This window comes from Amphiura filiformis, chromosome 11, assembly GCF_039555335.1.
Source record: "Amphiura filiformis chromosome 11, Afil_fr2py, whole genome shotgun sequence".
NCBI lineage: Eukaryota > Metazoa > Echinodermata > Ophiuroidea > Amphilepidida > Amphiuridae > Amphiura > Amphiura filiformis.
Window position 1 is genome coordinate 35,763,893 of NC_092638.1, and position 12,432 is coordinate 35,776,324.

The 12,432-nt window shown below is 38.2% G+C and overlaps 2 protein-coding genes across 2 annotated transcripts; one reads left to right on the top strand and one right to left on the bottom strand.

Annotated features, from left to right (window-relative positions):
• The first annotated feature begins 98 nt into the window (after positions 1-98).
• Positions 99-7,055, top strand: LOC140164785 (uncharacterized). The gene is made up of 3 exons (XM_072188151.1): positions 99-256; positions 1,942-2,152; positions 2,913-7,055. Exon 3 carries the CDS (start codon positions 4,638-4,640, stop codon positions 6,090-6,092), a length of 1,455 nt encoding a protein of 484 aa, XP_072044252.1. The 5' UTR covers positions 99-256; positions 1,942-2,152; positions 2,913-4,637; the 3' UTR covers positions 6,093-7,055.
• A 53-nt stretch (positions 7,056-7,108) lies between these two features.
• On the bottom strand, positions 7,109-8,710 carry LOC140163652 (V(D)J recombination-activating protein 1-like). The gene has a single exon (XM_072186967.1). It carries the CDS (start codon positions 8,708-8,710, stop codon positions 7,109-7,111), a length of 1,602 nt encoding a protein of 533 aa, XP_072043068.1.
• Positions 8,711-12,432: the final 3,722 nt, after the last annotated feature.

Sequence of the window (12,432 nt, forward strand, 5' to 3'; positions counted from 1 at the left end):
GACTAAAATTGAATTTTAAACAAATCTTCAACCGGTTACATTTGGCAATGAGTACATCGAGCGTCTACACCCATGCTACACCCAGCTGTTTTGTTCACCGTAAGCTTTTCTGCAAAAACCAGTGGCAAAACATTGCGTTTCATGATCAACATTCTTCTTCTTCTTCTTTGAAATACTCTTCAACGTTCCACAAGGAATCACACGAAGAGGGTGTGAGTGCGCAAAGGTAGACGTAAGTCGGATTTTCGCTCGAAAGGTACGTAAACATTGCACTCGCGTGCATGACTATCACTATGCCATGATGCTAAAAAATCACAGTTTTCATGTATACTATCATGACTATTCACACGTACAAACGGTACATACAAACAGGCATGCAATTGCAATTAATAATTTGCAAGCTTACAATTTCCATATGTGATGATGACTTATAAACACATACATGACATATCAATTCCATGCATGTATGGATTAGACTCGCTGAGTCTCATGGACGCCGTTCCTATGTCCATCAGACTCGTATTTCCCATTTTGGATGTCAATGGAAATACACACTTAACGCTTATACCGGTTAAAAACTTGAAAAAAATCTTTAAAATTTTATCAATGTATATAAAAGTGGTACCAACCGTATTGTGCTTGCTAATTTAAGACTCGGTTGAAACAAAATTAAGGATCGAAAGCATTTTAGTGTCCAAAAGGCAAAATTATCGTCAAAGTTCTGCGAAATCGGCACCCTTGCGAAGGGTTCAGAATTGAATCGAACGAAAATATCCGATCTTTGCGATCAAAACACAAAATTACAACTTTAAACATACTATTGGCAAAAGACATTATTACCAAACAATACAGAATAGAAAATTTGACATCATTTTCTCAAAAAAATAAAAAAATTTGCTCACTAGACATCGAAAAAGTAGGCAATCCAATTCCCGTTCAAACGCGTGGGAAACTGAAAGTGCGATAATCGTGACTAGTATGGATACTCATTCTGCACACTAGTTTCAAATTCAACTATCACTGAGTGACTATCACTACTATGATGGGTTTGTTTATATATACATGTACAGTTACAGTAGTGTGCATTTATTTGGCTTGCCATATAGGGCAATAGGCATGTAAATTGTCATGATTTTAATACAAATATACAGTTGTTGTTAGAGAAAAAAATGGCAGTTATAAAAATTTTCAGAGCGTAAACACACAGAAGTGGGGTCGTGATTCAATTGTCCGACAATCATAATAATTATAACAACAGACCGATAATCTAAATGGCTGATTACACGTCAAAACGTTGGTCAGCGCAGTTCGGTGCTCTTCTACTAGTTCTAGAGAACGTCAAACTGAGCAAGGGACTGCCATTCTTCTCTGAAACCCAGTGTAAATTAATCCTTGTATTTCCCAACACGTGTACGTGTGTGACACGTGTAGTCTCACATGTTTTGAATTGTGCATGTTAAATAAAATTGCTACATGGATGGAAAACATGAATAGTGTGCGTGTCACATGTTTTGTGTACACGCTCGCATTCATTCATTTAATTGTGGCCTATAAATACTTGTCTTGTATTTCTTATCTTGACCATGTCACTACACCCATTTGCAAAGACCTTTCACGCTGCCCGATTTGGAACTGTTTACGGCACAATATAGTCACTGTGTGGGGCTGGAGTATCATGAGATGCATTTTGAGCAGCTCTTTTGGGTATTATACTTGCTGTGACCGGCTTTATTTACTCCCAAATTTCCATTGCTTTATAATTTAATGATGTCATGTTTCACTGATTCTGATGATGCATGTTGAGCTCTATCCTTGTATGAACAGTGGCCTAATCCTTTTTACGCAATCGGTTGGTCAGTATGAAAGGTCTTTGAAAAATATTCTACTAGTAGTAGTACCTTATTGACATCACTTTATCATACATTTCATTTGTGCATGTAGCTTGAGCGTGGCCTAGTGGTTTTGGTGTTGGACTTCTGGGTTGGACTGTGAATCTCGGCACTCTCATCCAGATCAATTGCTATCAAATCATCACCTGTGCACTGTGCCAAGGACTGCTACACAGATACAGATACAGATCCTGATGTATACCAGTGCCATACTGTTATGCTGACTTTCCTATTCGGAAAGTGGATTTGAAGGGGTCTGCAAAGTGAGTGAATGCGTTTATACACATGTTTTGTGCGTTAAAGTAAACCTTGATCCAGGCCTTGCCGTTTGAGGCGAGCGATCGCTCTCGCTCGCCCAAACTCAATTTCTAGCGAGCGATTTTCTACTCGCCATAGACATTTAATATCACTCGCCGCGAATCTCCCAAAATCTACCATCGAATCAACCAATTCAGCATTTAATCGATTTTGTGCCCCCTCAAAGCGGAAAAAGTTAGCTCGCTTTGCGCGCATTTCAACATAAATACATAGATACCGTTTTAAGACCAAAGCTTTACTTGATTATACCCAAATAAGTGATATTTGTGAAAATTCGACCACTCGCCTAGCATCATGCTAGCGAGCGATTAACCACTCGCCTTTAAAAATCTAGACGGCAAGGCCTGCTGATCCTGGTACTTTTGAAATTTTTTGGACCTTTTCAATGTTGAGCTCTATCCTTGTATGAACAGTGGCCTAAATTGAGGATAGACTTTTCAATCAAAGCAGGTGTTCACAGGGCTCATTTTTCATCTATTTTTTGTGTAGCAAAAACTGCTACTCACTTTCAGATTTGAGTAGCAATCACAAAAATGTGTGTAGCATTTTGCTACGCTAATCCAGGTAAATCGAACACTGAGTGTGACCTAATCCTTTTTACGCAATCGGTCGGTCAGTATGAAAGGTCTTTGAAAAATATTCTACTAGTAGTAGTACCTTATTGACACCACTTTATCATACATTTCATTCATTTCATTTGTGCAGGTAGCTTGAGTGTGGCCTAGCGGTTAAGGTGTTGGACTCCCGAGTTGGACTGTGAATCTCGGCACTCTCATCCAGATCAATTGCTATCAAATCATCACCTGTGCACTGCACTGTGCCAAGGACTGCTACACAGATACAGATACAGATCCTGATGTTTACCAGTGCCGTACTATTACGCTGACTTTCCTATTCGGCGAGTCCTCGTTTGTTTACAAACAGAGAGGTAGTCTGTCAAAACTGTTCCGCTTGTCCAAATACTCAAGTATCAAAAGGATGGTCCACAATAGAGTGATTCACGCAACATGAATAGGGGATTAAAAAACTGAAGTAGGACCATGTGCTTCTTTTGTCCACTTTGCCATCAAGATTTAACAGTTCAGACACAGAACAGGGTCATGTCAGAAATTAATATTTTGTTCTGAGTCTGATTATTCGGACTAGATGTGTACATGTATTTCTGATATTAATGCAAATCTTGGATTTTGACAAAACTACAACACCTAGAGTCTTGATTCTGCAGGGTTTATTGGTTTAATAAAAGTACAATATAATCGTGTAAAAAAAATAATTAAAAAAAAATCAGTGAGGTCGTCCTCCTCACTATATTCAAATCTTGTAAAATTTGAAAGCGTACCTTTTCAAGATTTTGTACGCGTTGGACTTTGAACTTTGGATTTGAAGGGGTTTGCAAAGTGAGTGAATGCGTTGTGCGTTAAAGTAAACCCTGATCCCGGTACTGTTGAAATTTTTTTGACCTTTTCAGTTGTGAACTTTTCCGCTGAAGGGGTCCAAAACATTGCCCAAGGAGTATTTTTTATATTGGAAAACGTTTTTAACAATATTGGGTGTTTCTATATTTGAAAGCATACGTTTTCAAGATTTTGTACGTGTTGGACTTTGAACTGTGGATTTGAAGGGGTCTGCAAAGTGAGTGAATGCGTAAATACACATGTTTTGTGCGTTAAAGTAAACCCTGATCCAGGCCTTGCCGTTTGAGGCGAGCGATCGCTCTCGCTCGCCACCGCTCGCCCAAACTCGATTTCTAGGGAGCGATTTTCCACTCGCCCAAACTCGATTTCTAGCGAGCGATTTTCCACTCGCCATAGACATTTAATATCACTCGCCGCGAATCTCCCAAAATCTACCATCGAATCAACCAATTCAGCATTTAATCGATTTTGTGCCCCCTCCAAGCGGAAAAAGTCAAAAATTTTAGCTCGCTTCGCGCGCATTTCAACATAAATACATAGATATACCGTTTTAAGACCAAAGCTTTACTTGATTATACCCAAATAAGCGATATTTGTGAAAATTCGACCACTCGCCTAGCATCATGCTACCGAGTGATTAACCGCTCGCCTTTAAAATCTAGACGGCAAGGCCTGCTGATCCCGGTACTGTTGAAATTTTTTGGACCTTTTCAATTGCGAACTTTTCCGCTGAAGGGGTCCAAAACATTGCCCAAGGGTAATTTTTTTTATTTTGGAAAACGTTTTACAATATTAGGTGTTTCTATATTCAAATCTTGTAACATTTGAACGCTTACGTTTTCAAGATTTTGTACTGTTGACTGTACTTTAAAAATACACTCATCTACTTTAGGTTCCAGAGTAAAAATAAGTACAGCCTGTCTGTAGGCAGTGCGATAATACTCATACATATATAAGCAGAGGGGCCTAGGGGTTAATAGAATCTATTGTGTAGGAGCGTACTGACTTAAGAAGAATGGAGAGATTATCAAGATACCAGTTTGGAGTAACATCATGTCCAGCTTTTGGAAGGAATGGCAGCCTAGTTGTCTGGACAGATACAAAAAATCCTGCCAGTGACACAGGCATGCTTACCATTACCACAGAAGGAGTCATTAAGTCAGTACGCTCCTACACAAGAGATTCTATTTACCCCTCTGCCCGGTATGCAACCAAGTTTTGCCCTGTCCCTGACACCAATACTGTCTTTGTATTTGGTGGTCAAACATACTTGCAGGATGCATGTCAAGACATGTTGAAGTTGACCGTTAATGCTAATAACAGTAATTTTAGATTTGAAAAAGTTATTGGCAATGGTCAACAACCCCAAAAGTGTTTCGGCCACACAACAACATTCATTGCCAGCAAAAATGCAGTGGCTGTTTTTGGTGGCTTAACGTATTCAAGCTACAGTTACAGAACATCCGCTGTGGAACCCCATTTATTTTTATTTGATATTAATTCATCAACTTGGAGGAAAGTGTGGCTAAATGGAATCCAATCAAGAGCCTTCCACAATGCTGAGGTAGTGGGGAATGATTTAGTTATTTTTGGTGGTTCTTATGGTGATGATCTGGAAAAAAAATTTGAACATTTGGACATTATAAACCTAGAAACATATCATGTTCATACTGTTCCATTCCCACATAAGCTTGGAAACTCTGTTGCTTTCAAGGATGTTACTACTAATGAGATTATAGTTGCCAGTAATAACAAACTTATCAAAATAAAAACCTCAGACAATTTTCAGAGTGAAGTCATATCTAGTCATAATTTAGGCGGAAGGGGGTGTTTTGGAGGAGTAAGCGGATCAAATTTAATGTTATGCACTTCTGATGATGTTTTCAAACTTGATTTGGAGACAGGTGAAATTGCACAAGCAAATCAAGAGGTTCAGGTACCTGATGTTGTGGAAGCTGCCCAGGAAGCGGAGATGGAAGAGGAAGAAGCAGAGGTAGATACTGAGCAGGACATCACATCATCACAGGAATTTGAAGATGATGAGGATGTTCCTCTTTCCACTTTGCTGGGATTTGGTGAAAGAAGTGAGAGTGGAAGTAGTGATGAAGAGGAGGATTGGATGTGTAATCAAGATGGGTGTGACCTCAACAACTTACCAGAAGAACGGCGACAGAAGCTCAGTTACGCTAAGTGTGATTTGTGTAGCCGTTGGTTTCATGCAAAATGTGTGTATTTAGAGGGATTTGAAATACATGATTTCAATGTAATGACTTGCCAATGCCAATCATGCTTTACCAAATGTGAACATGACAATTGTCGCACTGAAGGTAAACTTCAGGAAACAGTGCGATGTGTACAATGCTTAAAAATATTTCATTGTATTTGCGCTGGAATTAAACTGTCTAAACGCCAGCTAGCCGCAAGTAGTAAGGTGAGGCACACTTGTGTGTCATGTCAAAAAGGTCAATGAGTATTGGCATTGTCAAGTCAAACAAAAACACATTTTGCATGGCTACATGTAATTGTACAAATACTTTGCGTCCTACGTGTACACCGCTTTCACAACATTAGTTACCTGCATCTCTTTATCTGGTTGTTCAGTTTCTATATTAAGTGACCTTCAATTCACAGCAGAAAAATTGCTATTTCATAAGGGCAGTGTTGGGACAATAGGTAACAAACATGTATCTGAGGTTTTTATTTTGACAATTTTGAATTATTTTAACATACATTCTTATTCAATGGGTGCGTCTTGTAAAGAATTCAAGCAAAAGCAATCGAAACTCGGAAATATTTTGAGATATAGCGTAACAAAGAAAATATTTCCTTTTGTTTCCCATTGTTTTGGAAACTCTTTAATTGCTCATATCTTTGGAACTGGTTGTTCAATTTCACTTTTGTAAATTATGCTTTTTACTGTTCTATAAGAAGCTGAAAATTTAATATTTCCGAGTTCCAACTGATTTTGCTTGATCGCTTCTTACATATATATGTGAAATATCTTGTAAACAACCAAAATTTGGTGTACACAGTTGATAAACAAAGTACTCCTATATGCAATTTTCATAATTTGTAACTGTCTACCACAAATGGACTGTAAATTCTGCATTTTCTCTTGAGATATTGAGCATGCAAAATAATTTTCTCTTCACAATGAGCTTCACAAATAATATATTGCATGTCCATATTGCTTCTTAGGAATGTCAACCTGTTCAGAAATTATTTGTTTTATATTACTGTAAAAGTGGAAATTTTCGCGAGGTTTTTATTTTCCGAATTTCGCGAGTGGACATAAAATCGCGAAAATAAAAACTCGCGAAAATAACCTTTTGAATTAGGTTTCTATTGTATCAATATCAAAACTGCGAAATTTAATTCTCGCGCAATTGATAAAATCTTCAAAATCGCGAAAATATTGACTTTTACAGTATTATACACATAACTAGTTCTGTTTTGTGGTACACTGTCACAATATCATTCCATGGGCTAATTACTCAAAGATGAGTTTGTTTTCTTAGCACATGTTCTGGCTGTGTGACCCAACTCTCTACAAAATCCACAGTGAAAGTTAGCTTTGTCTCTCACTAGCATCTGCAAAGACTTCATGGTATATAACCAATGGTATTTCAAGATGTGCAGCATCTCCATAGTTGGAGATTTATATGCGTTGCATTTCCGAAATCTCCTACAAAGTTTGTTACCCGCTTCTACTGGTTCAGTTGAAAATTTCCCAACAGATCCAAATTGAATTATGAGATCTGGTACATGATCAAGTACTTTATGTTGGTAATTTGAAAGTGGAAATGCATATTTGAATTCATTGGTTAATAGAGTCTTGAATGTGCTTGACAACTCCCTGTATGTGTCTACGGATCCAATTTCTGGGTTTGTTGCTCTGTATATTGTTCTCATTTGTGATAGCAGTGCTATATACTGTTTCACAGCATTGTGACGTTGTGGTGGTAGGAGCATATCGCAAAGAGTTTGGACAGTTTTGGGCTTTAACATTTCCCTGGCAAAATTTCCGACCATCATTAGTTCCTTTTTAAGTCCCAGTTCTTCTCTGCAGAACTTTTTTAAACGAACTGCCCCATCTTTGACCAGAGCCTTATCCTCTTGTGTGAGTTCTTTATTTGGATCATACACCTGTGCTATTTCCCTTGCATACATTTCGAACACTTTTTCACCCCAGTGTATGTCTGCATGCGTTGCATCAATCATGGGGTCCGATGATAAAAATGGTTTACTTGCTATTCCAGTTGACTCTTTTAAAAGGTTTTCCCTAGTTAAATGTTGTGCATTTCTTTCATAGGCTTCAAAGTTATATATACAGTTTTCATGCGTTCTTGTAATATCCATGACATCATCAATGGGAGCAGTGCGCAGCTTTGTACATAGGGTGCAGAAGTATTTGCTGCCTGATGAGAGCATCCCTTCACCCATTCTGAGCATTTTCTCATCATACATGGTGCCATATATTGAAAATGTGAAGGATAAAGAACCAATGGTCATTGTGGTCGACTGCAGTGCTTCACGTTCAAACATGAGGGGCTTGCACATGATGGCCAATGACCGTTTGTCCTGTTCATCTGCAAGAGCAACTACAAGGGGTCTACAGCACATTTCAGAGTTGGGCTTTTCCTCCACAAATATCTTTATTTCCTGATTGTCATCTAAGACAGCAGTGACAGAGAGAATTGTAAAAGCCATCCGAACAACTTTGGATGGGTAAAGTGTGCCTCGATTCCGCATTTCCTTCATATCGCCCAACCCATCACCACCATCTTTGACGTACACTTTTAGATTTTTGACTCTATTGCGATAATTGCCTTCCAGTTTATTCAGACCCTCTATCAAATGGCCCTCTATGTCCTTTAATGCTGCAGCTAAAGCTTCGTCATAATAATAGCGGTACCCAGATACATTGGGAGGGTCCATCTCTGGTACAATAGGATATTCATTCAAAACATCAATAGCGCCTGATTGGGTTCTTCCAATGAAGGGTGGTGGGTTGAGGGTGTAGTCAACATTACCTGGGAGAAATTTGATTTCTGACTCAGTCAACTTATTCAGGGGCACAAAAATCATGCTTCCACATGATACATTTACAGTTCTATATATTTTCTTGTACTGCTGACAAGAAGAAAATGTATTGACACGCAGAGCCAAACAGGCATCTGGTGTCATTGATAAGGAGCCAGTCTCGTATAGCTTGACGATGTCTGTTGCTAGAGAAAATTTTGAATTGACCTGAGGTAGTTGTGGAGCAATGCAAAATAAACGCTGTGAATGTCTTCTGCATTCTCCTTTGCAAAATCACTAATTTGTTTTTTTATAAGAGCAAGCCTAAGATTTTGTGACTGCTGTTTAATCACCATCATGTCATTCTTAGGCCTTCCACCTCCTGAAGCCCGTTTCCTCTTGGCTTTTGGTACCCCATCATCTTGTGATGTGTCACAGAAATCGTCATCAGCACTTGTGTCATTGTCTGCACTGCACATGTCACCCTCATCTTCCTCAGCAGTAGTGATATCCAAAAACATTTGCTGTGTTTCACGCTCATTACCAGTTTCATCCCACATGTCGGTTTGCGTTTCAGCGTCTACTTTTTTATGCCATAATGCAATAGTTTCAGTTTTCCATTGTTCTACAGATTGATCCTCAGATGTGCATGTCGCTAAATGGTTGAACCATTCTGGAAGTGGAATACCTTTGTTTTGAATGCTCCACTGACACTGACACATCATTTTCACATCTGCCATGAACTCGGAGACTTTTCTGTGACATGGCTTAAACATAGTGGGTGCATCCTTTAGAGGTTCCCTACACTGAGGGCAAAACTGGCATACATCTACCCAGGCGTGAATACAAGCACCGCAAAACACATGTTCACACTGAGTTGATATTGGATTGTCAATTAATTGAGAACAAATTGGACAAAGGTACGCTGGAGAAATCTGAGATGCTACAAGGTCTTTGTCATACCTGCTACATGGTACATATTGTCTTTCCAGAGCAGCAGCGGGGTCAAGTACAAATGATGGAACATGATGGGGTGCAGGTTCATGGTTACTAGTATTTTCTGTTAATGATGCCGATGGTTCTTCAGAATCACAGTGTACATTTATTGTTACAGGGGTAGTGATCGCTTTGGGCGACCAGTTTTCACTTTTTTTTTCAACCCACCCGCTGATCCTGGGGTGTGCCTTTTGCACAAAGCACACTGGCTATTTGCATGGTGGGGTAGCCAGGTCTTAGCACATCGCTTACTCGCCCACGATTTGCCACATGCCTCTTTCTGGGCGCAAGATTTCATATATGAACGACAATTGTGGCAAAATCTTGGAGGGTGCACATTATTATTGTCAGATGAGATATCTAGGTCGCAATATTTGTGTAGGAGAACAGACCATTTAACACTTGTCTTTTTGTCTATACCATTGCAATCGTAGCTGACAGTTGCTGCTTTTGATCCGGGCCTGCGGAAGTTGCCGCCACATATCCGGCACTCTTTTTGAAGGTTGTCCCGATGGAATATCAATCCTGACATCCTATACAATGACAAATGAGAAAAATTCACATTTTAAGATTTTCATGTTATTTTTTTATATTTATAAAATTGAACTACTTTGACAGTGTAATAGTGGCCGATTGTATTTGTCTTGAAGTAATAGGCCTACACTGAATATTCACATGAATTTGTTTGTAATTCTCAAGCATATTAACATATTTTTGGAAGTAAAGTTAGTAGGTAATGGTGATATGCATCCTTTTTGGAAAACGCTCATTTTTGAAATTCAAATTTCAATCGGTCTTGAGCAGAAGCACAAATAAAAGAAGATTATAATTGTACATTGATGTGTAGTCAACAATATTGTATGAACACAAATCAGCAATGTTTGTTTTTTGTTGTATAATGTTTTTTCAATAAACCAAAGGCAGTAACACCATGGCTGTCAAAAAGAAAATTGTATGAGCACTGTTTAATTGATTTATTTAAAAGAGGATTTCACAAGTTAAGATGATACTCATTCAACCCAATTGCACTTCATCCATCGTCATTAAGGTGGAAACTGCTGATTAAGTAAATTGCTGCAGCACGATGTATTAGATGGTAGACAAATGCCAAAATCTCAATGTAATAGCAGTGACAAGTAAATTCACGCCCATGCATAAAACATAAAGTTAGAGGCAATTGTCGAAGACGAAGATGCTGGTCAACGCCCATGCACAACACACAACAACAAAGATGCAGAAGAAGACAGCGACGATGATGCTGTTCCTGGTCCTGGTCATGCGGTGCAACGGTCAAGCTGTCCACAGTTCAAGATCCCAGACGACACGCCATCATGCGGCATCTAATTCCAAATGAAAAAAAAAGAACAAAAGAATTAAAGTTAACAAAGAACAAATTATTGTCTTACAGTAATTTTAAATTAATTGTACAGTAAAACCTCATTATAACGAAATCTGATACAAGAAAAACCCTGTTATAAAGAAGTGTTTTTCCAGAACCAAGATACAAAATTCTTTTGTTATTTATTGTTTTTACAACCCTGATATAACAAAATTAGGATACGGTATAAAGAACTAATTTCTCTGCCCCTTACAACTGCGTTATAATGAGTTTCCACTATAATTAAATTGCAAATAACATGAAATAATATTAAAATAACATGCCACTCCAACAGGTCAGAGCAAGAAAGTCTTAACTGCATTTTGAGCAACATTTAGTTTTAGTACTGTATTAATGGATTAATTATATCAATCATGTGATCAAGCAAAAAAATTTACTATCCAATAAGAAATTGAAAATCACCGAATTCAGACTGTTTTTGCTTGATCACATAAGAAAATGCACATGTGTGTTAAGATAGTATTATATTTAGTCAAAAGCAATTAATTCAATTTTTAATTTTAAAAATAATTAAAGTTTAAAAACAAAATAAGAAAAACTTTGAAACACAAAAATGCCTCTCCTGCAGAATGACAAAAATGTAGATACGACTTTCTTGCACTAACCACGCCCACGCCCTACAGCTTATAATGCGCAACATGCCAAAATGGCCTTTAAGTGTATTCGCAAGATATGTAGGCCTGCATACCATATTTCTTTTATTAAACGCCCCTACACCACCAGTCTTTTTGACAAGTTTAATTAAATATATGCCCCCTAATTTCTCCTGAAACGTACAATTTCCTTGCTATCTTGATCTTGTGCATACAGCAAAAAGAATTCAAAAATTGAAAATCTGTGTCGCGGTTTATACGCCCTCAGTAGAACACGAATCGAACATTTTTTGAACAGGTTTTTTTGGGGGATCTTGCTGCCTTAAAATACAGAAATCAAAAAAAAAACAATGCATAAAATATATAGAAGCGCGATGGCGATCGATAGCATGTATAGCATCGCACTTGGGTTTTTTTAGCATTTAACACAATGACGATTAAAAATCATGTACTACTAGGTAGAACCTAGCGAGTTAGCTAGGCCTATAAGCCCTTTCGCAATTTCAGATCATGGTGCATCATGGGTAATATTTGCCGATAAAATTGGAGATAAACACAATGAGGATACTGTACATTTTCAATGGGGTGAACTTTGACATTTGCATAAAAACGTTTCATACTGGAATTTCGCTGACTGTTTTAGTGTTTTGTCGGCGGTTACAAAAATATGCTTTTGAAGGAAGTGTAAAGTTCGCTACCATTGCAAACGCACTGCAGCCTCCTCGTGTTTATCTCTCGCTGAAGAACTGTGTGACGATGTTTGAGCATGCGCACTTGCAATTTTCTGAAATTGCGAAAGG

Bases quoted from the DNA above. Each gene is read 5' to 3' on its own strand.
- LOC140164785 (XM_072188151.1), top strand. From the start codon at position 4,638: ATGGAGAGATTATCAAGATACCAGTTTGGAGTAACATCATGTCCAGCT.
- LOC140163652 (XM_072186967.1), bottom strand. From the start codon at position 8,710: ATGATTTTTGTGCCCCTGAATAAGTTGACTGAGTCAGAAATCAAATTT.